General features: G+C 44.0%; 1 protein-coding gene across 1 annotated transcript in view; it reads right to left on the bottom strand.

Annotated features, from left to right (window-relative positions):
* iglon5 (IgLON family member 5) overlaps positions 1–13533 on the bottom strand; it is a gene marked incomplete at its 3' end in the record, with an annotated part of 118606 nt that extends 105073 nt beyond the window's left edge. Inside the window, exon 1 of the mRNA XM_079503742.1 lies at positions 13173–13533. Within this exon, the coding sequence (XP_079359868.1) occupies positions 13173–13233 (61 nt within the window). The 5' untranslated portion in view covers positions 13234–13533. The remainder of the gene's footprint in view (positions 1–13172) is intronic.
* Positions 13534–27681: the final 14148 nt, after the last annotated feature.

Below are 27681 nucleotides of genomic sequence, written 5' to 3'. Positions count from 1 at the left end.
GAAACGTACAAAGGAATCCAAATCCTTCCTGGCAATATGAAACATTTCCTTTAAGTCCATGTACAAGGGCTGTCACAGTTGAATCCTTAAGCATCCTTACATGCAGGTCTTTACTGTCAGGATGTGCCCCTAATACGGACACTTTATTACATGAAAATCCCACTGGCACCTTCACAGCTGGCAACAGACGCCATGTAGCAAACTTAAATGACAAGGAAATTGTGGCATATCTCTTCATCGCAGCAATGTAGAGCTGGGACAGACGCTGAATGGTTAGCTAGCAGCAGGCAACGACTACTGTACCACTGGGCATCAATATTTATTTTGCCTTCCAAATAGAAACATTTGCTTCCTGCATATTATGCTGTAGTCATTTGAAGGGATATCAAGATATAACAGTTTATGTGATCGGTGGAGTCTCAACAAATTCTGATCCACTTATCATGGTGGCACACATCTTATTCTAGGTGTTGTACCTTCCTGGATTCACTCACTACACTAACAAGAAGAATATCACATTAGCAAAAGCTCCTTAATGCTGCAGTATCACATAGGAAGTGACCCTGAAACGTTATTTATTTATTTATTGGATTTTTCATTTACTGTAAAGAAATATTTTATTCTGCCTAATCATGTTTCTGGAAAATCAATCCATCTCTATCAGTGTTGGTGGGAGGACTGTGCATGCCCAACGCTTCCCTTCCTCCTCCTCCTCTTGCCATCTGTCTCTTCCCCACCCCCGCCCCCTCCCAGCAGACCTCCTTCAACCATTTTTTCATAACTCATCCATCTATCAGGCGTGTCCACTTTCATATTATTCCCTATGTCCCAAGCCCCCCCAACCCCCCCCTCCTCCATCTCCCCTACATGCTCTGAATTAAAAATACATAGCGGGATATATACACTTTATGTAACGTACATCTTGTGTGTTAATCAGAATTTCATGCCGGGCGGGGTGGGTGGATGTGGTGGGCGAGAAACATCAACTGATAATTGGAGTGCAGTCGCACCGACGCCGTCCACGCTTGATTCACGGCAACACGTTTCCCGTCTCAGCCACTGACCGGCTCATTATCATTTAGAACCGCTCGCTGCACAAACTACACACCCACACAGTCTGTCGTCAACTCTGACAGGAATTAGAATTATGTGAAAGTCGGGGATAGAGGGAAAGATTCTTACAATCACCAGTATGTAGCTTTAGCCAAGTCTAGAGCAGAGGCCTTATTTTGCCTTTGAGTTCCCATAGGAGATAATGGTGGTATGTGATGCTCGTTAGTACACCCCTTGTCACATTTCCACCCCTCACTCTTTCCTTCTTTTTCTCCATCTATAAGTCTGGAACACAACTACTCCCATTCTCTGTCTATGTTCCTCTTGTTGGCTTTCTCTCTCTGCGTCCCATTTTCTGTCTATATACAGTAAGTCCGGAAGCCAATTCTGTTCTTTCTTTCCTTCTCTCTGTCATTCTTTCGTTCATAATTACTGTTTGTCTGTCTCCCTTTCTCTCTTTCTTTTTGTGTTCATGAAAGTCTGTAACAAAATTACCCCTGTTCTCTCCCCCTCCCTTCCATTCATCCATCCAATATGCCTCTCTATCTGTCTCCCCATCCCCTCTCTCTCTCTCTCTCTCTCTCTCTCTCTCTCTCTCTCTCTCTCTTGGCTCGAGGTGAAGTCTGCGAAGGGAGCAGCTGCTGAAATATTTATTGATCTGTTTTCCTCAGGTTTATTTATTTCCCTCTCTTCCCCATTGCCCTCTCTTCCCCTCCGCAGACCCAGAAACACCTCCATCGCAGGGGAGATGTCAGACCAGGCGATGGGACTAGAAATCCACAACACGAAACCATTATTTAGCATTTGTTGCCCCCCGCCCCCCTCCCTTGTAGTTTTGCCGGTGTAACAAAACAACAGGTATGCATGGACAGAAAACAACACTGCCCACAACAGATGTAGCTAACAGTATTCACACTTACAGATACAGACATTACCATGGCATCATTAAAGCGATGCTGTGGGTGTGTATCCTAGTGATAAATGTCACTGCAGGGTGTGTTGCAGTAGTCCAATTTTGGCCACTGAACAGTCAGACGAAAATTAGGTTTTTCTCTAGCTTTCTGTTGTTGTGAACATGATTAGCCTTCCACGTACCCACACTCAATGGTATGATCACGTACACACGCACGCACACACAAACACAGAATTACATGCACATAATTCGCACATTTACAGTCACACACATGCACAACTAGGCAGACGTACATACAGTAGTACACAGACACAATCACACAAAGCCGAGTTCCATCACCAGGCCCGGCCAGCATTAGTGCCTAAGCCTTTTCTATTGATTTGCCGGGAAGCTCCTTGTCTTTTGGTAATGAGGACAGGGAGAGAAGCGGGACCCTCGTCCCTCCTGACTCCCCCAGGACAAGCCGCCTGTGCTAATCTGAATTGTGTTTCCAACGATGCTAACTCTCTGGCACAAAGAAAGACTAGAGAGAAAGGAGAGAGGGGGGGGGGGGGGGGGGACAAAATCACACAGCTTGTTGTCTCTCTCTTGCTCACATCACTTCTCCCTCTTGCTCTCTACTCTCCCTCCTTTATTTTCTCATTCTCCCCCATCCTCTCCAGATAGCTCAATCCTCACTATGGACCAAAAAGCCTTGGAAACTGAAATAAAGGGATTTACGTTTAGCTGAAGACTTGGTAAATTGTCCCTGCAAAAAGTACAAACCATACTGATAAGGGATCAATGGGAGGTATTTATGCCCACTTGGTGTATTTATACATATACTGTTGTCTCCCTCAAGGCTGGGGGTTCCTGCATGTCTCACATACAGCAGTTCTCCACTGATTTACTGCTCACACCTTCAGCCGGGGAAATGTTTAAATTCATGTTGGTGTGTGGTGGCCCTAGTAAAAGAGCCATCCCAGTGTGTGTGTATTACAGTAGGATGTCTTCATCCCTGTATTAGGGATGCAATTATCGAAAAAAAAATTGGTGGTTATTCTGATTACTTTTACTGTGTTATTTTTTGTAATTTGGAACGGTGCAGCCGCTCCTATGCACAGCTTTGTGTGTATATCCGTTTATGCACGGAATGTGCTTGTAGCACGGAATGTGATGATTTGATTGGCTGATGTATGATGAGTCTGACGATTTTTACATATCAATGAATTGACGCAAAAATAACATCGCATCACGACGCGTTGTGAGCTTGTATATCAGCTATCTTGCAATTCTTCCCATTAACCCATTATTTTTCCTAATTGTTCAAAAGTGTCTATTGCACGGTGCACCATGCAAGTTCTCTTGAATGTGTCTGTCTGTCTGTCTGTCTGTCTGTCTGTCTGTCTGTCTGTCTGTCTGTCTGTCTGTCTGTCTGTCTGTGAGATTGTTTGCAAGAGTAGGATGCCTCTCAGTGCATCTGTGCTCACCACTTGCCTCTGCTTCTACATCCACTCAGCTACCTCTTGAATCCTTCGTTCCCCTGCATTAAATAAAACATAGCTCTTTTTCATTAGAGTGAGAACCCTCAGCTCATGCACATATTTATATCCATGGAAACCCAGGGGTTGTGCTGCAACTGGAGCAAGGGGAGAACGAGGGATTCTATATGGAAGAGAAGTATTACAGTGATTAAACACAGTAAAACTACCGGTCCCAGGCTGAAAACGGTCCCAGTTCCTTTCCATTACACTGAACTCCATATATTATAACTGTAATTATAATTGCAAACAAGCCTTGCCATAATCATTATTTATGGCACTGACACAATGTGTAATTGCCAAGCCCCGAACCAATATGTAAGGCCCCGTGAGGTGTTTATCAAAACCGACAGGAGAAATCTCAAGGGCACAGAGGTGGCGTTGCGCCACCTACAATCTGCAGTGCTCCTGTGGCCAGCCGCCCATAGGGGATTTGAACCAGTGACCTCACAGTCATTCCTTGCGTCTGATAGCTGCTAACACTGCAGTGCAGAGGTCGGCATCCCACTAGTAGGTCATGGGGCACCAGCTCCAGTGTTATTCATCTCTGCCTCGGCAGTAATTGGGGATTGGTTAAAAAGCCAAGCAAGCCATTCAGCAGATGGGTAATAATAATAATAATAATATATCGAGTATAGCACATTTGGCACATATTCTTTTGTTCATACCTGTGAGGTCCCACTTGTCCCCCAAAGGAGGTACACCTCTGAAACATATTGGTACAAATACCATTCTGAACCTTTTATCTTATTTAGTAATTTACTGTGATCCCGAAGACAGCAGATGCTCAGCCAGTTTTTGTATTAAGTTATTCTTTACAGTTCAAGCACCGCACCATGATGGAGTGTTAGTAGTATCCCTGAAGTGGGTCCAAAAACTGAAGGCATACTGTGTCTGTGCTTGCTAGGCATCCCACAATACTTACATCTGATGTAAAAGGCCACCAGGTAAGGGACCAGTCAATGACCATTAAATCATTTTAAATCTTACGACCAAGTATAACACCAAAATCCAAGCTGAATGTCACATTTTTTACAGCGTGGCACCTATAAGGAGCCAACCATCAAGATTGGGTTGCATATGTCCCCTGTATGTACATAATATGACCCCTGTGGTATTGCTTTTCCCACTATGGTTAGTGGAGAGGAGTGCTTGTTTTTGTTATCTCAACGAGGCAGGGGCGCCGACAGCGGGGCTTGAGGCTCACAAGCCGCCCCTGAGCGAGCCTCTATAGGCGAGCTAGTAGCTGCGGCGAGCAGACGATAACTGTGTGCGACGACGTGCACACCCTCCGAATTGGCAAGCCACAGTGAACAGAATCGTTTATCTCATGAAGCAAAACAATAGTTCTTCCATGTATGTAGGCCCAGTGTGTGGCAGCACACTACAGCCCAGCTGAGGCTGCTTGATCAATCACAGTCCCTACAACAGTAGAACATTGTAGTACTACACAACTCAGCAACATTAGCACTCAAAGCTCAGCACTCAGGTAAGCATCTTAGCTCATCATTAAATTGGTGATATATGTGGGGCGGGCGTTGTTCAAATGAAAGATGCATGAATACTCACTCAGCTGATGCCGTCGGCCAATCACAGCTCATCTCACACTGCTGAGCTGATGCTGGCACATTAGCACAATATTGGTTCACCGTTCACAAACGCCTTGCTATACAGTACGTACTAGCTACAGATTACACAGAGAAGCCATGCCATTATTTGATTGATTGATTGAATACCTTAGACAGAAATGCAAACAGCACAAGGTTCATTCATACATTTGGGCTAAAAGGATAACACAAAAATGTCCTGTCTTGTTTTTTTGCGCACTGGGACAGCCAAGGAACGGGTGGGGAATCAAAAAGCATCCCCATCCAAGGCTGGTCGAACCATGAACACTTGCGACTGCTAAGAGACCAAATGCAGGCCATCATACACCAGCATTGGCAGATTAAGAGAACCTTCCAAAAGGACAAAATGAAATAATTTGCCAAAAAAGGAGAAGCATATGCAAGCCAAGCATTGGGTACAACGGCACACAGAAACGGTTGGTTTCAAGGGGGTTGGGGGGATGTGGGGAGAGAAGGCAGAGGACCCTCCAGATTAGGAGCGTGAGGCATCTGTTGATGCTGGCACACTGCGACATCTCCCCACTCTCCATCTTCAAGCCAAAGCCGCTGATCCGACTGAGCGCTATGCAAGCCACTAACGGGGGCCAAAGCTATAACATGTGCCATGTGCATTGACCCCACTTGGCCCCCATATGTTATCGGGAAAAGAGTTAGAGTTGGCAACCAATTTGCCTGTTCTCACCTGTGTTCATGCCCTGCACATTTCCTGTTTCCAGCACCTCCGGTGCAGTAGTCAGGTAGTGATACACATTGGTGAGCAGACCCATCTGTTGGGTTCTTTGGACCAAACATGGAATCAGTGATGCATACAGTATACAGTAAAACGTTACAAATTGATATACTGTGATGGTGATAGTGTTCAGTATGATCAACCGTATACAGTAAAATCCTGTGTTCATTTATTTTACACATTTCTAACTTAGAAAGTGTATATTCATCTGGTTATAGGCTATTTGCATACTCTTCAGAGTTAAATGAACAATTAGGAGATTACTGTGTATTGTATGTGAGTTACATTTGTAAAATAATATGTACACTGGTTTTGTTGTCAAGAAGAAAGGTGGCAATGATATATGGGATACCTCGGCCTCAACCCATCTGTATCAGCTTTTAACACTTGGCAAGTTTTAAACGTAAAAAGTATATAGTTGATAATATATCTTCGCCAAAAGTGAAATGCTTTGTGTAGCAACGTTACTGTAAGCTTGTAGAATCTGATTTTTTTTTAATAATGTTTGCCCCAGAATAGGGTAGCTGGGGTGGTTAAACACTGGCACCCCCAATCAACCTAACCAGAAACCTAACCACGCGCAGAAGCGACGTATCAGAATGCTACTCTGCCCCCAGCTATAGGATTCATGTGAGGAACCCAAGTCAGAGTAAATATGGTAAATGGTAAATGGTGCATTTATATAGCGCCTTTATCCAAGGTGCATTACATTCACCCATTCACACACACATTCATACACCGATGGCAGCGGAAACCATGCAAGGCACCAATCAGCACATCGGGAGCAATTAGGGGTTCAGTGTCTTGCTCAAGGACACTTCGAGACTAACTCTGGGGGAGCCCGGGTTCGAACTGGCAACCTTGCGGTTACCATCCAGCCACTCTACCCCTGAGCCACCGTCGCCCATGACAATGTAATTTTGAGAAAGAAATTCTAGCTGTTTCCAGTTAGCACTGTCAGAGAGCATAACACTTTAGCTATACTGTCATTATTTTCACTTGCGAAATCAACGATGGCATATTAAACCCACAATCAGATTTAGCAGGTTTCTGTTATAACAGAAATCCTTTGTGTGGACTAGTGTAAATTGTTGTATTTGGTGTGGGGGTGTATGGTTATGTCTGCAGCCTTAATTAGGCTTCATTGGGAAAATAATTGGGTAGCTAAGCCTCTCAGCGTGCCGCCTTCAATGTGGATGAAACAGGTTGTGAATAACTGGAGAAACACTTGTCTGCCAGAAATAGGTATACAGTATATTTTTTTCTTCTCTGGAGAGAATGGGCACCAGTCCAGGCCATCCAACCTCCTCTCATTGTAGCTCTTTAGAGATTTACAGTGAAGACAGACTGTGGAGTGGGTGTAGAAAAGTGAGGCAGTATATCAGGATCTGCGATTCAAACCACGGTTTAGCGAGGACATTGTATGTGCATTTCCATATTAAGTCAGTAGAATCCCTTTTTGAGGAATGCAGTTCAATGGCACAAACTAACAAGTTTTTATCAACCAGAGAGGCATGCCATTGTTGCAATGTTGTAAACTTAACATTTTGTCTCACACACTTTTTGATGCCAAGAGCGGAGCTGGATCCCTGAACAAGCCTGTCAGGCCAGACCCAGGTCAGGGAGGCCATCTACAGCAGAAAACTGGGCCAACTGAGATCCACTGGTTCAGAGCGGGACTCTGAATTTCAGAAGCTGAACCAAAAAGACCCCACACACAGAGGTACATTTTATAAACAGGCAAAGTAGGTAACCTGATTCCTCAAACCAATAAGGGGCCCCTGAAGGCTCATTGAAGATGGTCAGAAGGGACCGATGGGATCCTCTCTGCTCACATACATTGCTGTTGTTATGTCACACACTGATCACAAAGCATTTTGCAGTGCACTAACTGAGAAAGGTTCTATACTATGAATCACAAAGCACTGAGTTGAGCTGCCAAGAGTAAACATAAGATGATTTAATTCATGTTATTTAGATTTTCAATGAGTGTGGAACATGTATATTGTTTTACAAATGACTGGTGTTCTGTATATCCTGTAAGCTGTGCTATGTACACTAACCATTAATTATATATGAATAAATGAATAATATTGCTTGAATTTAGGTTTCCTATAAATGCGGACAGGCAGTTGTGTGGAATGTACATTGGTTCTGGCTGTAGAGTTATAGTTCAGGCAGTCATACTCGAGGGGGTTCATGCATACTATACTCAAGGGGTTAACATGCTGCATTACTATGTAGTATGTGGGTGTATAAGTGTGGGCAAGTCCCTCACGTCATTCGCTGATGTGGCAGACCACAGCTGACCAATTGGGCGGGCTACTTAGTCTGCATGCTCTTCCTGCCTTCCTCTGCATATGGTTCCTGGTTGTTATGTGATGTTTGCTCCCACCACCACCCCAGCACCACCGGTGGGCTCTGTTAATTATGCTCCCCATGGGGGTTGTATTGTATATCTATCTCCCTGCTCTTAATGTTTTACGATGGTGTTTAATCGCACCGAGCAGGGAGAAAATGCAGCTGAGCAAGTCTAATATCGTATGCACACTTGTATTCTCATTCTATAACAAATATTGGTAAAATATATTTGTGAGTTGTCTGACTGAACTGTTGTTATTGGATGGGGGGGGGGGGGGGGGGCTGAGGGTAGTCTTAGGCCCAGGGGGACCATCCAAGGATCAGGCTCTGATCAAGAGTGATTACTGTTATCAAAAGTGAAGGAAATTCTAATCAAACTAGACAAATGGAATCAAAACCACAACATTACTGATGGGGATTTGCCTTAACTACGGATCCAGCAATAGTAATTCAGGCAACACAGGAAGTGGTCAACCATACATTTGGCTTTCTGCAAGGAAGCCACATTCAGATCATCTAAACCACATTGACCATGGAATTCCTATTTTGGTCATTTTAGGCGTAGTTTTTCATTTTTTTCATGAATTTTCTTTCAAAAATAGCAGATTTGCAAGCTTGCAAGTTGCAACAAGTTGTGATGCAACTAGTTGGAGCTTGTAGATTTTTGAATAGCAAAGTATAAAATAGGGATTTATTTTATTTTACTCCAGTGATGTCACTGGAGTAAAATGAAAAACTAAAACGGTTTCTTTCTGTTTTTTAGCCATTGCACTCTTCAGTGGGCATGATATTAATGTGTATGAATAATTATGTGAATCAGTATTGTATTGGTTACCACTGACAATACAGGCCTGACAGGCTGATGCTTGCCTGTGAAATATTTGGGAATTGTAGGAAACTGGAAATACAGAGGAAGGCCAAAACAGACATAATAGGGAATTATCTCTATTAATATGGATTATAGCTTATCATACATAATTGTTTCTAAACACTTTGATAACAATCACTGTTTATGTTTTTCCAATTTTCCGTCTTTTCCACCACGTTTAGTCTTGCCAATTCCCTGATTTATCCACACAAGTCCTTATACCTGTTCGAATATATGACCACAAACACACACACACACACACACACACACACACACACACACACACACACACACACACACACACACACACACACACACACACACACACACACACACACACACACACACACTCTCACACTCACACAGGAGAGTCCATGTTTTTTATAGAGGTGAAATAGAGCCATCCAAAAACAATGGCTGTGAGTGCAATAGAATAGTCAATAGTGCATGTGAGTCAGTGTTGTTATGAGGCTTGGAGTGTAGAGATGTTGGCATCCAAAAACATACGGCTGGGTCACTGTGAGTGCATGTGAGGCAGTGTTGTTATGGGGCTTGGAGGGTAGAGATGTTGGCATCCAAAAACATACGGCTGGGTCACTGTGAGTGCATGTGAGGCAGTGTTGTTATGGGGCTTGGAGTGTCCAGCGGACAGCGGCAAAATTTGATAGGCAACGAATGATGGTGTGAACGAATGAACGCAACCACGCATGCGCAGTAAAGCAACCACGCATGCGCAGTAAGGGTGTAACTGTGGGAAAATGCAAATAAACGCAAATAAACAGCGTTTAGTTTGTTAATTTGGAAAAAGGGCTTCGTGGTGCCCTGCATAACATGATGGTCGATGTCTGTGTGCAAAATGCAGATGAACTGTGCAAGTGAGGGGGAGCAGGGGGGCTAGGACATACAGAGAAACACACAGAGAAACACACACACACAGACAGATATTTGCTTAATTATATTGTTAGATAGATACATAGGCCTACTTGTGTAATCTTGTCACTGCTGAGTGCTGACCCCTACTGGTCTGCACTCGAAATTGTTGGTGAAAATGTGTAGCAAATAGCAGATGTGACTGCTAGCAGCTACAGATGGAAAGGAATCGCCTGATGTGTCTTTTAGCTTTTAATACAACGCGTGTAGAGGAACACCCTTTTCCTCATAGAGCTACAGCCCTGCTGATAGGCGCCCTTGACAAACCTACAGCGGTCACTAGTTCAGCGACAAAGTATGTCCTCCCCATGTAGTCCCCGTCCAGCTTCCCTCCCGCAAACACGGCCATTGTGTTTTTTGGAACGCCTAGCCAAGCTGGATGCTGCTGCAACGCAGAGTACTCGAACCCTCAGTCCCTATACTGATCGCTCTTGTATTTAACTGAAATGCACATCAAAAGCATGAGTGTCCCTTTGACAATTATACAGAGTTCTTGTCATGTTTTATTGTTATTACTGCAATAATAATAACCCCATCCTAGAGTGTGCAGGTTGCCATGTTGGCTACTTCCACTGTTTTAGGAAAGACATGCATGTGGTGTATTCCCATGCTGTCAGATATATCCACCATCCTACATGTTAACGAGATTACCGGGTTGACTTAATTTGAATTTAGAGCAGAGGTGAAATAGTAGGCCTAAATGTAATGATAAAAATCACACCCGTGTGAACTGAGTGGTGCAAGGTCCTATATAGCCTGATCAGCTGTGGTCTGACGTAATGTCAGTGACGATAGTAACCATGCTCACCTGTGCACGGACACGTACACAGGTACACAAACATTGCACGGACACGTACACAGGTACACAAACATACAGACAAAGCTGGTTATTGGAGTGGTTTGCACCACTCAAAAATAAATAAATTCATTAATATAATAAGGAGTTTACACAGTATCAAAATGCACTCTAAGGGCCCGGACGGTTAGCTCAACCGTCTGGGCACCTAGGCTGCCAAGCCAGCCTGACGGCATGCCGTGGGTTCGACTCCCGATCCCGACAGCCTTTGCCACGTGTCTTCCCCCCATCTCTCTCCCCATTTCCTGTCAGTCTACTTTCAACCTATCAATAAAGGCAGAAAAAGCCCAAAAAATATATTAAAAGAAATATGCACTCTAGCGGCAGGCATGCATTTCACTTTAGCACCATGTAAAAGGAGGATGACCAGGACTTTTTGGAGCCATGGACCATATTCACATATAGGCCTATTGCGTCCATTTTGCTGTCAGTTCATATTTGGTGATGGTAAATCCCATGCCGTGGGAAGGAGTTTCCAACCCCACGAGTATGAAGTAAAATCCATTATGTGAATACTAAATAGGGTTCACAATTTGGTCAATTTGTGTGTTCTGCAACAGAAATGTACTCTGTGAACATAATAGTAACTGAAGAGCAGGTAGCATCCCACTTCAAGACAAAGCTTATGTACAGTATGACCTATATCAACATAAAAGACAAAAGTTAAGCAATCTTATCAAATATGGACTGCATTATATTAACCATTATTATTATAAATCTGGTGACAGCGATGACTATTATTATGGACTTGTATTTGGCTTCTGCGTTCTGTGGTGCTGAGGCTGCTCTGTGGTGTGTTCATGTCCTGCGGGGATGGCCGTCTGCTCTTTGCCTGCATGGTGTGGTGAAGGGAGCGTGCTGTGCTGTGGTAACCCAACCATGCAGCCAGCCAGGCTCTCTAGCCCACAAGGAACAGAGGAGCAAGAGGCTGCAGCCTGTCGGCATCTGTGGGCTGTTAACCTCAAATCTTATTGCACTGACACATCAATTATTGTTATTAAGGGCCAGAGTAATTTATTTATATACTGATTTCCCACGTGGCGAAGGGAAGACTAATTGAGGCAGGTGTGCTTGCGTGTGTATGTGTCTGTGTGTGTGTGTGTGTGTGTGTGTGTGTGTGTGTGTGTGTGTGTGTGTGTGTGTGTGTGTTCGTGCGTGCGTGCGTGCGTGCGTGCGTGCGTGCGTGCGTGCGTGCGTGCGTGAGTGCGTGTGTGCGTGCATGTGTGCTGGACAGGGGGTAATTGAAGTGCACGAGCAGAGAATATACTGTGCATGAGGCATGAGCATGTGTGGAGAGAATCAGATGGCATAGATGGAGCATCTAACACTATAGGCGCTACTATTATTAAGAAATCAATAGCATTCTTATTTTTTTTTAATTCCCAAGTCCTGCATTTTTCATCATGAATTTCATTGCAGCCCACTGTGTTCGTGTTCCTAATAATGATGCTTCTTAAAATACCATCTGAATCATTCAGGGGTGGAATTATCTCAGCAGTGGGGAGGTTTTATACCACCCAGCAGGATACAGAGTAAATATATAGCCTACATTCTTTTCTTAGATGTTCTTAGACTTGGAACACCCAAATCCTTTATCTCCATGATCATGCCAATTCTCTTTCTCTCCCACCTTTCACGTAATTCTCGGCCTCTCTCTCTCGACCTTGGTCTTCGAGAAAGAGCAAAACACTCAGACTGTGTCTTTGGGTCTCCCTCCTCTGCACTGGCTACCTTTGTCAACTGTATAGGCCTATTCCAGTGCCCTAGTGGTGCGTCAGAGCGACACCAGGCCATTCATGTCACGTAATGGAATGCGCATCTGACGGACTGGACTGCATGTTCAGTCAGCGAAGAAGAGATGGCTGGATCAGGAATCACTGATCTTTGAGGTAAACATGTTAACATGCATCTCTCGTCGTAGACTATATACACTGGAGCGCAAGGTTGGCTTGGACATGAACCTTGTGGTTGTGCTACACTTACGCACGCACTACCAGGCAGCCCCCCCCCCCCTCCACACACACACACACACACACACACACACACACACACACACACACACACACACACACGCACACACACACACACGCACACGCACACGCACACTTATTCCCTTTCACTATGAGCAAATGGAAACCTGGCGTAGCAGCACGGCAGACACGCGTCATGATTCATCTATCTAGGCAGGTAGACCCCCATCACGAATTCCGCGGCACATTAGTATTCACCTCCACTACCACCACCGTGTTAGAGAAAGAAACCTGCTTTCGTATAGAAAAATAACCAAATCAAAGTAGTCTGCAAGAAACTTACCTTTCGACAACAAAACCAGGATCAAAGCAGCAAACACGTTCCGCAAGACGGGGAAGCCCATGGTGTAGTTGTGATAGATTTTTCGGTGGCTTTCGTAAAAATACCGTTCTATTCCTCTTGTGTGGAGCCTTTACGGAGCACTATAAAAAATGTCCCAAGAAATGTTTCACTACAATGTCAACAAATAGTCCGCCGTTTCTACATGTGATTGGACGAAAACATCAGTCTATCCACTTGACTTTTCCCTTTGATGACCCCGTCTGGGAAGGCGGAGGGCTGTTTATGTTCTCCTAAACGGAGCAGGACCACTCAGCCACCTACAATCTTGGTGCAAAATATATGTCAAATATCCCAGACAGTGTGTTGGTTGAGCTTTGCAATGCCTTGAGGGGAAAAAATCTTCGACAACGCACGGGAAACGAAAAGGTAAATGCCGTCCAGCATATGTACATGTATTTAACAGATTACGGGATGTAGTAATGAAAACAAGTCCCACCGTAGCCTAATTAGAGTCCTGTATCTCTCTGTGTTGGTATGCAGGCAACGCGTCCCGTCGCTCCGCACTCACTACATCACAGGCAGTACCACTGGATGCGAGTCGCACAAGAAAGCGCATGATTGACAGTTCAAGGAGACGTCGTTTCTTCCAATCACCAGTACCAAGCAAGGAGGCGGGATTTACAATTGTACTGATGCGCTGCGCGGAGAGGCTGGACCAAGGAGCAAGGACGGCCAATCGGAGGCGCGCGGTGGGCGGGCAAATCGCAAGGCGAGTACAGCGCTGTGATAATGCAATGTGATTTATAGCCAGTTCTGTGTTGCTGCAGTACTCAGAGAACAGTCCACAGGGGGACTGGCAAGCATACAAGGACGGAGTCGGAGGTGGTTTTAGTGTGGTGGGGCAGGTGCAGGTGGAGACTTTAGGGCATTTTAGGGACAGTCTGTCTGAAAGCCTGAAACTGACTGATTTAAAGACAGAAATAAGAATGGTCCCAACTGCCAACACAAAAGAAATGGGAGAGAAATTGCCAGCAAAGCCTACCTAAGTTCTGTGTGACAGAGAAGTATTACCCAACAGGCCTAGTGGGGCCCAGAGGCCCCTGAGCTAGGGGCTGGGCCCCCTGAGCTTGAGCCTCTGTGTGACCGCATCACTCTTATTAACTTTTCACTTTTGAGGCGCTAGCCCCTCCTATATGCCCAGCTTTGTGTGTACCAAATTTGAGATGATTTGATTGGCTGAGCACAGAATGTGATGTAGCCTATGATGATGTATGTATGACAATAAGAGCACCCCTCACTTCACACGAGTGTGATTTTTATCGGACTTATTCATTCAATAATATAATAATAATAATTGTATATAGCCTATATTGTATATATATATATATATATATATATATATATATATATATATATATATATATATATATATATTCAGTCAATAAAATAACGCCAAAAGTCCTATTCCATCATGATACATGCAGTTACTGCATGTATCATGATGGAATAGGACTTTTATTGTCAACAAAAGTCCTATTCCATCATGATACATGCAGTTACTGCATGCAAGTAGGCCTATTTTAAACCCTCAGTTTATCCATAAGGCTTGTAGAGGGAGGGATCCAAAAAGCAAGTGCAAAACAACAACATAGATGTTCTAATGTCCACGAATTACAACGGGACTTATGGACTTATGGTCCTTTAAATGTAAGTATGTGTAGTGTAGTAGTGTTATAGGCCTTACCTGGCTGGGACGAGATTCCTTACATAAACATAAAAAACCCTATAGTTTTAGCACATTTATACAGGCTTGTTTGTTTGTTTGTTTGTTTGTTTGTTTGTTTGTTTTGGGCGCTGCTGTGATGCATTTTCTCCTAATCTGCCTACCGTGTGTGACTGTGCTGTCACACTGTCAGTGACACTGTCAGTGTAAAATAGCAAGCCATAGCCTGCCCAGGAACTGCAGACAACACAACACCTGATCACACATCTGACAAAGACAAAAATCAATGAAGAAATAGTGATCTTTATTAATACATTGGATTGGTCCCATAAAAGGATACTAACTGTGCTGCATTCATTTAGCAACAGGAGTTTATGCTTATGCAATTCCTTAAATTGCTGTTTTGAAGCTATGGGCGAGGATAAATGATCCTCTACTGGATTACAGCTGTGCATGTGATGTGACAGAGTTTCCAACAATATGGCTACTGAGTCTTCTCAGAAGGTGCAACGTGTATGACTAATCAACCCTGTGTTGAACAGCAGTTGTGTATGACAGGAAGTTGTCAGTCTCACAGAATGTTTTTGTAAGCAAATTTATGCATATTTATTTCCCCAACATTGGCAGCTCGTTACACTCATATTGCATCATAAGTCAGCCTACAGCACGAGTGAAGTTCAGAGTAACCACACACATGTTCGCGCACACACACACACACACACACACACACACACACACACACACACACACACACACACACACACACACACACACACACACACACACACACACACACACACACACACAATTTAACATCTTTATTTGCATTCACATTTAACAAGGAATAGTCAGTTGGAATAGAATAGAATTTAGCCAATGCCTCTCACAACGAATGTATATGGACATTAACGAGGCTTCCAAATACTATGAACACAAGCAGTTTACATCTGTAACCAAGCTGTATAATAGCATCTTTAAGGTGTTGGTACCTTTCTAAGAAATGCTTCCAGACTGTGGTCGAATGTAGGCCTACATCCCAGTTCCAAAATGGTTACTTCTCTAAGGCAAACTAGCTTTCCTTGTAGTGTTAAACTGTATCAATAACAGTAGCCATTACTGAGATCAGTAACAGTTGGTAATAATGTCCCCAGAAACTACTACAGTGTCTGTCTGTCTGAGTCACATTGATTGAACTCAGTGCAGGGATACTCCAGTTCTCACACAAAGGTTATTGAGGTCAGGTCAGGTCAATCTGACGACAACCCAAACGCAGGAGAAAGTCTATAGAAACAGAGCAGATCTAGCATGTTCCCCGACACACACACCCGCACGCGCACACCCGCACACACCCTCACGCACGCACGCACGCACGCACACCACACACCACACACACCCATGGCCACGTAGAGCACACAAACACAACCTTTTGTACCTTTGTCTATTGTAGAATTGTAATTTCTTTTTTATGACGTTATCACCTGTTATCACCTTAACAACCTGGATCAACTGCCCAAATACCTGTGGGTAAGTCAGTTCAATTAATTTATGCATCAGCCACTCAAAGCACACCATTTAGTTTGTGGCTGATTTATTTGTAATCTATATTTATTAGCTAGTATAAATCATCACAGCAGAGTTGATCCTGTGCTAATAATGTTGATGATGTTAACAACTGGCTCATTAACCTTTTATTTAACACTTTAGCTCTTGATGCTCTTCCAAAGTGGTGCTAATAGAGCCTTTTTGAGCTATTTTTATTTGTGGATGTAGCAGACTCATATGCCAGGGAAGGAAAGTTGGTGGTTGCTCTTTCAAAGTGATTCCATGCAAACAGTTTCCTATTACATCATCGGGGGCCATTTACAGCATCTCCATGGTCTTCAATTATGCCCTCAAGGGTCTTCAGTTACGTCCTCAGCATCCTCACAAGCCATTTTCCACACACACAATTTGCACACTAGCACCAGCATCGCAGCTTGTCACTCACCTTGGCTGAGTGTCGCCAATTCCTTTATGTATTTTCACATAAAAAAACCTCTGGCATTTCAGACACACATATACTGCGTTTTAGTTGTAATCTCGTCTTGTTTCTTCCTCTGTCATACCCACATAGACACTAAAGATATAGCCATATAGCTTGGCAGATAAGTAGCAAGTAGGTAGATTGGTTTGTGTGTTAATGTGTTTAGATGTTTGTAGGTAGGTAGGTAGGTAGGTGGGTAGGTGGGTGGGCGGGCGGACGGACGGACGGACGGACGGACGGACGGACGGACGGACGGACGGACGGACGGACGGACGGACGGACATTGCTCTCATCATAGCCGCCTAGAAACAACAAAACAAAAACATGTTTAGACTTTGAGACATCTTGAGCTAGAACATCTTGAGCTAGCAGATAGTGTAATACAGAAGTGAGTAATCCACAGGTAGGCCATGTGGAAGTCAGGTATGTTTTAAAATAACAGGCAGGCAATAAATAACTTGTGCAGTCACTTCCTCATGGCCAACCCACTTCTAAATGAGAAGCTGTGCTCAAAAGAGAGAGAGAAAGAGTTTGAGAGGCTGTGGAAAAACTAGACCATGGACTCATTGTTTGCAGAAAGATAAGTCAAGGTTGACTATGACTCACCCTCTAAATGGATGGCTGCTTTGGACTTGCTGCCAATTCTCCTCAAAGTGTGGTGGGGTTCTAAGGAAAGGGAAAAAAGAGAGGAACTTGTCTCAAATGATCCGTAAGGGCTCAAAATATCCCATGTTGAATTCAATACTCAGCATTTGGGAAAGAGCAACAAGGCAAATCATTTACCTGTTGCAAAAGTTTCGTTCTGCTTTTGCTCCTGCCGTGCTTCTGATTGGCCAGGCCGCATCTGTGACAAAAGACAAATCAAAGGTCCAAGAGTAAATTAGTATTAGTATAGCACCTCTCGTTTTTAACCTGCCAGCTAGGCTACATCATTCTGAATTATGACAGAGAAAGAGAGACAGAGAGACAGAGAGACAGAGAGACAGAGAGAGAGACAGACAGACAGACAGACAGACAGACAGACAGACAGACAGACAGACAGACAGACAGACAGACAGACAGACAGACAGACAGACAGACAGACAGACAGACAGACAGACAGACAGACAGACAGACAGACAGACAGACAGACAGACAGACAGACAGGACAAGACAAACAAAGCGATAATATGAGCGGGGTAATCATAATTATCAAAGTAACATAGTATGTAACAGACAACAGCAAGCCATGTAAAATCAAAGATAGGCATATAATTTTGGCCTTAGGGGGAACACTACAATAACATGACTTATGTGGCCCTAACTCCACTCTATTGTTTGTACAAAACAATTAAGCCTTGCACAGCAAAGTAGACTATTCCCACTAATCAGTGTGTCCTCACACTTCTGGACATAATTGCATTGAAACGCCGCAGGACGCAACAGTACAGCCACCTCATTAACATACTGTAGAATCATTGCTTTAGCATGTCACAAAATGTTGATCTAAACACCAGATACTGTATCCTGCAACAAAGCGTTATTAATGTAATTCATGATTGCAATCACTAATTCAGTTGGGTGTCCCTGCATCTACAGAAATAATTTATAAAACTGTCACAAGTTGCCATTTGTTTGCATACAATTATTCTGTGTTATTTGATAATAGAAACACCGGAGAAAATGTTGACACAAATTTGCATTTTGACTCCATTTGACAGAGCCAATTACCCTCATTCGGCCCAAGCCCCCTTCATGTGCCATCCTTCCAGTGGAAATGAGCTTTTGGGAATTCTTAGAGCAGAGGAATATTTCAAAGAATCTTGCAAAGTTTGAAATACTTAGGGGCTCTTTCAGTGTTTTTAAATTTTGCTTGTTTTATATAGAACACCCAGCACACACACACACACACACACACACACACACACACACACACACACACACACACACACACACACACACACACACACACACACACACACACACACACACACACACACACACACACACACACACACACACAACCCACGCTCATGCACATTATTGTATATGCCACAGAGAGATTGAGTCACAAAGAACTGCTATAGCAACTATACTGCAGTGATCCACAGCACACTGAGCCTAGTTCTCTATTCCTGAGTCTTGAGGGACACTGTGTAATCTCTCCTTTCCAACAATCACAGATCATTATTTGAGGCAATATATCTGTCAGCCTATTTGTGTATGTCAGCATAGTACTGAATATGAAGAGCCTATTTCTAAAAATGCTATATAGACATTTTCTAGGGGAAAAGGAACGACTATCCAAAGTCCTTCATTCAATATCTCTAAATTATAGCAGATCCAGTGTGGTATAAGCATTACCATTTTGACATCATGTCCTTGGATGACAAAACAGTTGCCTTTTACCCACTCAGAGCTTTGTTTGTATGTCATTCTGTGGCAGAATGCAGCAGGTCTTTTCAAATAGTGGGGGACAGACAGTTCTGGATGAATGGATAAGAGGAGAGTTGAGACCCACAGCCATGAGAGAATTAGACATGATGTAATGGTTCGAATTGGAATTAAATAATGGGATAGGAGTACATGTGACCATACAGTATAGTCAGGGGCGGCCTTAAGGATCGGGAGGCCCCGTTCATGACGTCATAACTTTAATAATTAATAATAATAATAAAAAAATAAAAAATAAAGCATGAACAGCATACACAGCCAAGTAGAAAAATACACAAAAGCAGCTTGATTAAACCATTTTTTACTTTAAGGTATATTTATTAAACTGGAAGGCAGCATAGGCTATACAATGATGCAATCGCAACTCTCAGCGCTGCTAGTGCAGTGAGTGCACACACTGGGAAGTGGGAACAATTACAACCAAACAACACAGGTCAATGTGACATGACAGGTCGAGTACCTGCAGTGGTTATTAGCTGCTGCCAACTAGGTAAGTGGACGTAGGACCTAGAGGATGAGGCTGAATAATTGACAAGGCTGATTGGAAGGCTGCCATGCAATGCAATATTACTTCTACTACTACTACTACCTTACTACTACTACTACTACTACTACTACTACTACTACTACTATTAGTACTACTATTTTTTTTACCAAAAAAAGAAGAAAAAAAAGAAACGATTGAAACATATATAAGACACTTATCATCAATGTCGGGCAGAAGCCTTGTACTGTATACCATACGATACAACTTTATTGTCAGCTTGCACTGAAATTAGTTTTGCGTCCATGAGGTCACCGTTCAAGATACAGACAAGACATAGACACAATACATTGCAAAACGATAGACATTACAGGACGAAAATCACAATAACAGACAAGAACATGAACATATTTGGTTTAAGGGCCTGGGCCATGGCTCAGTGGTCCAGGCACCTTGGCTGGTAACCCAGTCTGGCAGTGTGCCGCGGGCTCAACTCCCGATCCCGACGGCCTTTACTGCATGTCTTCCCTCTCTCCCCATTTCCTGTCAGCCTGCATGTCCCTCCATAAAAAATATAAAATAAAGGCGAAAGCCACAAAAAAACATTACTGACGGGAGGAGGAAACGATGGCCGGCCGTCAGGGGGCCCTCTAGTGGGGGGCCCGTGTGTTGACAAAACCCACCAACCCTATGCAAATTACGCCACTGAGGAGTACATACGCTGCTGTATCCTCTTACAAACAAATATAGTCAATATGAGAGGACCATGATAAGGTGGCGTCTATCATCACCCCCAGATATTTGTAAGATAGAACTTGTTCAATATCTGAACCATGGATTTCCACTGGCGGTGGTATCTCCATATTTCATTGTGTGCCCCCCTCCCTTATACTTTATCATATGACAGTGTTGTGCAAAAGTAGTCAAAATCGGCCAGCTCACAAGACGTCACATTACAACACATTGTGAGCTAATAGATCTGATATTTTAGCTACCGGTATTTTTGAAAGATTTCGAAAGATTCCTCAAAATAGAGACGCCACAGAAAGTGGTTAAAGGAGAATTCCGGACTTCTTCTGATGACTGTAATCTGATGTTATTATATCCAAGAACCAGTGGTAGAGGCGAAAAAACAAACATCTCTAGCGCACTGTTACCGTAGCTACGAGCATGCGCAATGGGCTATGGGCAATGGGCTGTGGCTCAGGAGGTAGAGCAGGTTGTCCAATGATCCATGGGTCGGCGGTTCGAATCCCGGCTCCTCCTGTCTACATGTCGAAGTGTCCTTGGGCAAGACACTGAACCCAAAATTGCTCCCGATATGCTGGTTGGTACCTTGCATGGCTTCCGCCGCAATCGGTGTATGAATGTGTGTATGAATGGGTAAATGTAATGCACAATCTATGTAAAGCGCCTTGGATAAAGGCGCTATATAAAATGCACCATTTTAATGTTGTTATCAGCAGTTCGCCTTTTACGGCAGCACATTTGGGACAACACTTTTCTGACATTATGAAAGACAGATGTACTGTATACACAAACAAAAAGAAAAAGATGAGCGATCAAATAAGCAATTTAGCGATATAACCACTGTGCTCAGTCGGAGCTGTGGTGCGCTCAGATGTTGTTATGTAATCTTTCACATGTACCACTGTACCACTGTAATCTTTCACATGTGACACCCGGAAGTCTATTTTAAAGAGAGATGGAAGCATGCTCTAGTCTAGAATGTATGATGGAAGCATTTGAAAATTCTGTGAGGCAACAATCTGGCTCGCAAGACTATTGGAACACAGGTTCTAATTTCCATTTCCTGTAAATTTACAGTTTTGGACATAAGATTTCCATCCGACATATATGTGTGCAATGCATGTGCGTCAGTAGGTGGACATTGCACTGTATGTGTATGTACATGCCCCATATGCACATACTTGACATATACAGTGGTTGCCTGGGTCTTTGGGCTATGTGCTCATGAACTGACAGTGAGACCTTTAAGTGCCCAAAACTAAAATGACAGTAATTTCACACTCAATTAACGGTCTATAAAGGAGACCCCTTAGTATAATGTCAACCGCCGGTACGCTGACTGCCAGGACAATCACAGGCCCAGGTAGTATTTGGAGAACAGGGGGAGTTGTGCAAACATAGCCAGGCTTAGAGTGCTGGCCGGGGGAGCTTGTCCCTGAAGTGTCTGTTGTAGAGCTACCAGTTGGGAAGAGACACCCCGCCAGCCTGTTTAGTATGGTAATGCATGGAGATGTGGGCACCGGAGCTCTCTCCCCTTGCTCCATCTTTAAACCCCCTCTACATTAATTGGCATGGCAGGGGCTGCAGACACTTGCTTGTAATCACTGTCCCTCTGAGAACCCCACCGAGAAAAGGAGGAGGGGATGAGAGAGGGATGGAGAGCGAGTGATTGAGAGCCCCAAGGTCTTGTCGGGATTGTCCTGTGGATTCTGTCATCCGGAGAGGTGCAATGGAGAGAGAGAGAGCAGGGATGGATGGAAAGGGGTAGAGAAAGATATGAAAGAAGGAGGGAAGGAGAAATGCTTGGAGAGTAAAATGTGATGTGGGCTCTCTTGGACCGAGCATCACTGATGGAAGGTGAGGAGAATTGGATGGAGGAGCTTACGAATGGGGATTGATAGTAGGACAAGAAACAAGAAAAAAACACAGCGGTATGTGTGTGGGGAGATAGAAAATAGATCAACAGGGGAAGAGAGCAGCGAAGGAGAGAAAGATCACAAGTAGAGGATTGGGTTCGAGTGACAGCCAGTATCCACCTGTTACAGTTTAATTGGTTTTACCTCCTCCACAATTCCATGCTTGTGAGGTGAATGGCCAATAGGCCTATACCACGGAGGAAGAGGCTCTATATTTACAATTCCTCCAAATTGATTTATTCACCGTAGCCTATTAATCTGCCTCATTTCCACCCTTGATACTGTGCCTGCTGTTAGCCGCCTCACAATTTGATATTGTTACATCCACTTATGAACCACGAATGTACAATTGTTTCTTTGCCACTGATTACCGGCGCAAACATGCTACGCTTGTAAACTACCATGAAATTGAAGAACCACGTCTTAATCTGGAAATAAGACAGCGAGGAGGACCTGCTCTGGGATAGAGAGTAAAGAGACAGACAGACAGACAGACAGACAGACAGACAGACAGACAGGCAGGCAGGCAGGCAGGCAGGCAGGCAGGCAGGCAGGCAGGCAGGCAGACAGACAGACAGACAGACAGACAGACAGACAGACAGACAGACAGACAGACAGACAGACAGACAGACAGACAGACAGACAGACAGACAGACAGAGGGGAGAAAACTGACAAGGTGCTTCCCTTTGGGCTCAAAATGAGAATATGCATGTGTACTCCATCTTGGTCAAGGTTTGGTGCTAATTACTTTAACCTATGAATCGTGTGTTACAGCTATGTGCGTGTGCACGCACGGTCATAAGTGTGCACCCATTCCCCCATAGGCGGAGTGGTGAATTATGGATGTTAAATGAATGATGAAACACAGTGGAGAGAGAGTCACCTTTTAAAGAGCTGAATGGAACCGTAGCAAGCTATGATAGTGTGGCCTTGAAGACGGATCAAAGCCACGAGCTGTAATAGATGATGGAATTTAATCATGTCTGCCGTCTTTCGCTCTCCCTCTCTCTCCTTCACTAGCCTCTCCTCCCTCCCTATCTCTTTTTCTCACTCCCTCTCTCCTTCCCTCCATTCCTCCATCTCTCCCAGTCCCTCCCTGACCCACCCTACTCCCATTATCTCTCTCTCTCTCTTACACTCTCTGAGTGCTTTATCGTTTGAAATGCAACTGCCATTTTCCATCCATCTCTAAATCAAATTGTGCCACCGCAGCAGTACGCACACTGCCTAGATGTGAGTCTATGACACAGGGATTGAAATATAATGACGAAAATACCAACATGATCACGTCATTATCTCTAACCCTTATCATCTGGGATACAGTAGTACCTTTACTGCCTGTCCTCTCATTCTTCTGTCTTTATTGGGCAAGTCCCCTAGAGTGGCCGTTAATCCTCCCTTGTCCCCCCCAGGTCATAAGGCTTCGCTGAGCTCTGTCCATTTACCCCCGCCACGGAGTAAGCATTACATCTCTTGGTTGCTCCAGAAAACATCCCCATCCCTTGTGCAAAAAAAGCCTCACTGAACAATACTTCATGCCTCCTGCCATTAATCAACCACATATCCCATAGATCTTCCAACATGAAAAAAGGCAGGAAAAAGTACTACGTGACATAAAATGTATTACACAAACAAACAAACAAACAAACAAACAAACAAACAAACAAACAAACAAACAAACAAATAAATAAATAAATACAATTTTTTTTTTAAACTAGAAAAAGTGCCCTTCTGGCACAGGTCTCCACCAGGAGGATAGGAGTGTGTGTGATGTTTGGCAACAACACTAAATGGCAGAGTTGAAAAATGCTGGGCAGACGTGTTTCCTTGGCCTGGCTGTAGGGAGTGTGCATACAAAGTGTTATGCAGATCGGTGCATGTAATGACTGACTTCACCTGTTATAGCGCCACCATGAGTGGCATTGCTTCCTCAGCCTAGTGGGAATATGCGTGCACCGTTTCACAGCACTCGGGCGCTGCATTCATGATTTGCAGCATTTTGTACGAAATGGGCCATTCCTGAAAACTTTGGAAGGCAATCTTAGCCAATCAGTGTAGAATCTGAGAAATCCAACAGACTCATCTTGATCACATGACTACAGAGATCATGTGTACCGATTTGCGTGAGATTTGGATGAAATCTGTGCGACTAATGTAATCAATGTGTTTTGCAGAAATCAGCCTCATGGTGGCGCTATAACCTGCGGATGTGGAGGGATGCAGGGAAAATGTTTTTCCATGGCCTCTAGGGAGTGCGCATACAAAGATGTACACAGATCGATGCAGTTATTGGTAAAATCAGGAATTGCCCTGTCATAGCGCCACCATGAGGCTGATTTGGAAAAAAATTAAGTGGCATGTCATCCGTGGAAATGTGCGTGCATAATTTCATGGAAATTGCATGTGTGTGATTTGTTGCGTGTTGTTTGAAACAGACCAATCATGCGAGCTTTGGAAGCCAATCTTAGCCAATCAGGATGGAATATGGGAAATATGTTATGGGGAATATGGGTGATGTATGGGTGATGTATGGATGAAATATGTACGAGTACACAGAAATGTGTTTTGCCCAAATCGGCCTCATGGTGGCGCTATAACAGGCCCTTGTGGAATATTTGGGGCGGAGGTTCGTTGTTGGCATCCAGGGAGCATGGATGGGGCCAACGGTGCCGTCGTGCCGGAGATTAGCTGGTAACGGACGGACGTACATACGGATGGACACACACCCACACACACACACACACACACACACACACACACACACACACACACACACACACACACACACACACACACACACACACATGGACGGACGGAGTGCAAAACATACTCTCCACAATAAGTGGGTGTATGTGCGCGCGCGCGTGTGTATTAGACACGCACGCACGCACGCACGCACGCACGCACGCACGCACGCACGCACGCACATATAATTATTATTTCTTTAATGGGAAAACTGGCCCTGGCTCATGATCGTGATGTGAGAGCAGGAAGACTTTTGGATCCATTTATATCTATAACCACTGCACTTTTGGCAGCAACTCATTAATCAATGATGCATTTGTAGGGATTATGGAACTCCAACTCTGTTATGTGGCAGAAGCAGAGAGGGGTCCACAAAACAGGTTTGGCCTGTGACTTTGTCCACGCTGTATACACTGTATGAAAGAGTGCATTCTTAACAGTGTGAGCCTGTAGTCTCTTGGCCAGTGGAAATATGGCATTGATGAATAACTGGACTGTGGAGGTAGATATCCATCAAGGATAACCATGCCAAGAGCTATAGTTTTAAGCTTTGATCATGTCCTCTTATGATTGCCTCACACATCATTTCAGCCTCTGCCATGTTCCCTAATGCCTTTCCTGTCGTTGTCCAATGTTTCCCTGTCTTTTTTGCCAGCTGCTGAAAGCGGCTGGATTACATTTACCTATACCTCTAGTAACGACCGTATAGTGGTGACCGCAGTGGAAACCTTTTTCATGTTTGGCTGCCTCTATGCTGCCAATGGGAGACTTACCCATAAAATCCATAGTCTGAACGTCCTAAAAACACATACTCTGAACGCTGCAAAGTGACGTTGGCTGCTGTTGTCTCATAATGTTAACAACACCAGCGACATTGGAGTGCCTGGAGTGTACATGTCATGTGATTAATATGCTGCATAAATAAACTGAACGTAACCTCACTCTCTGCCTCGTTATTAGTACTTAGGACTATAAGATAATAACTAACATGGTGTCAGAATCAAGTAGGCATTAAGGAAAGTTTCTGAACTTCTGCCTCCAAGTGAGAAGTGGAACACTATCGCAAGTCTGCAATAGGAACGGACGGAGCGAGTCACGCGAGTGTCAACAGAAGCTAATGTTAACTGGAGCTAAAGAAGCTAACAGTGTGCAGATGAAAGCCACAGCAAAACACAATGAGTGAACCAACAAAAGAACGTCGGAAAACGCAGCAGCCCCAGCTGCACAAGTATAGCTGCAACTCCAGTAAGCAGTGTGCAACTGATTCCACCAGGCAAGTTTGATTTTAATGATGCAGATGATTAGCCAATCAGTTTTGAACGCTTCAGAACAGCATCAAGCCTGGATAAACAGTCTCAAGAGCATCAAATCAATACATTGATGTACACACTATGAAGCTGAAGACATATATACTGCATGTCCTGCCCTTAGATCAGGGGTGGGCGACTTTGATGATGGAGAGGAACACTATTTCACTTTTAACTTTATGAACTTAAAAATACATTGGACATAAAAAAAGTCAATACATTTTGAATACTAGGCATTAAGCTACTAAATCAATCCAATAATATATCAGTATTCTGATATTAAGGCTGCATTAAGTGAAGGTGTGAGCCGCATGTGGCCCCCGGGCCGCCAGTTGCCCATGTATGCCTTAGATGATAATAAGAAAATGTCCTATGATGAAGTGAAAAGAGCTTTTGTAAAACACTGAGCAAGAAAAATAGTTTTTTGAGCGTGCACGCCTTTTCAACAGGCACACCCAGGAGCCTGGAGAAAGTGCTGACCTTATAGCCTAGCTGAGCACTGCATTTGGAGATCTCAGAGAAGAACTCATTAGAGACAGGATTGTCGTTGGTCTCAGAGTCATTACAGATGGACCCTGAATGTAACCTCACTCTCTGCCTCGTTATTTGTAGACTAAGATAATTATGTAACACGGAAGGAGGAGATTGTGCTAAAGCTCTGCTCAGTTATCGAGCCACCCCGATTGAAAAGGGCTATTCTCCACTACCACACTACCTGTGCCCAAAGCCTTGTCTCCACAATGGCCCAACATCAAGCAGTTCCGCAGCATGGAGATGCAAGCGAAGAGGAAACAAGAGAGACTCTACAACAACCAGAATTGCACCCAGGCCAGAGTGTGTGGATCACTACAGAGAACAACAGGACAGTTATACAGCCAACAGCAGCCCCAAGGTCTTAGTACCTCGTCAGGACAGAGAATGGACTGTTGAGAAGAACAATTCACAACTCAACTCACCGGTGGCCACTATCTGATGCACACACACACACACACACACACACACACACGCACGCATGCATGCATGCACGCATCCACACAGACACACAGACACACACACACACACACACACACACACACACACACACACACACACACACACACACACACACACACACACACACACACACA

This window comes from Electrona antarctica (genome assembly GCF_951216825.1).
Source record: "Electrona antarctica genome assembly, chromosome: 6".
In the NCBI taxonomy this organism is placed as follows: Eukaryota; Metazoa; Chordata; class Actinopteri; order Myctophiformes; family Myctophidae; genus Electrona; species Electrona antarctica.
This window is presented reverse-complemented; position numbering and strand designations above follow the sequence as displayed.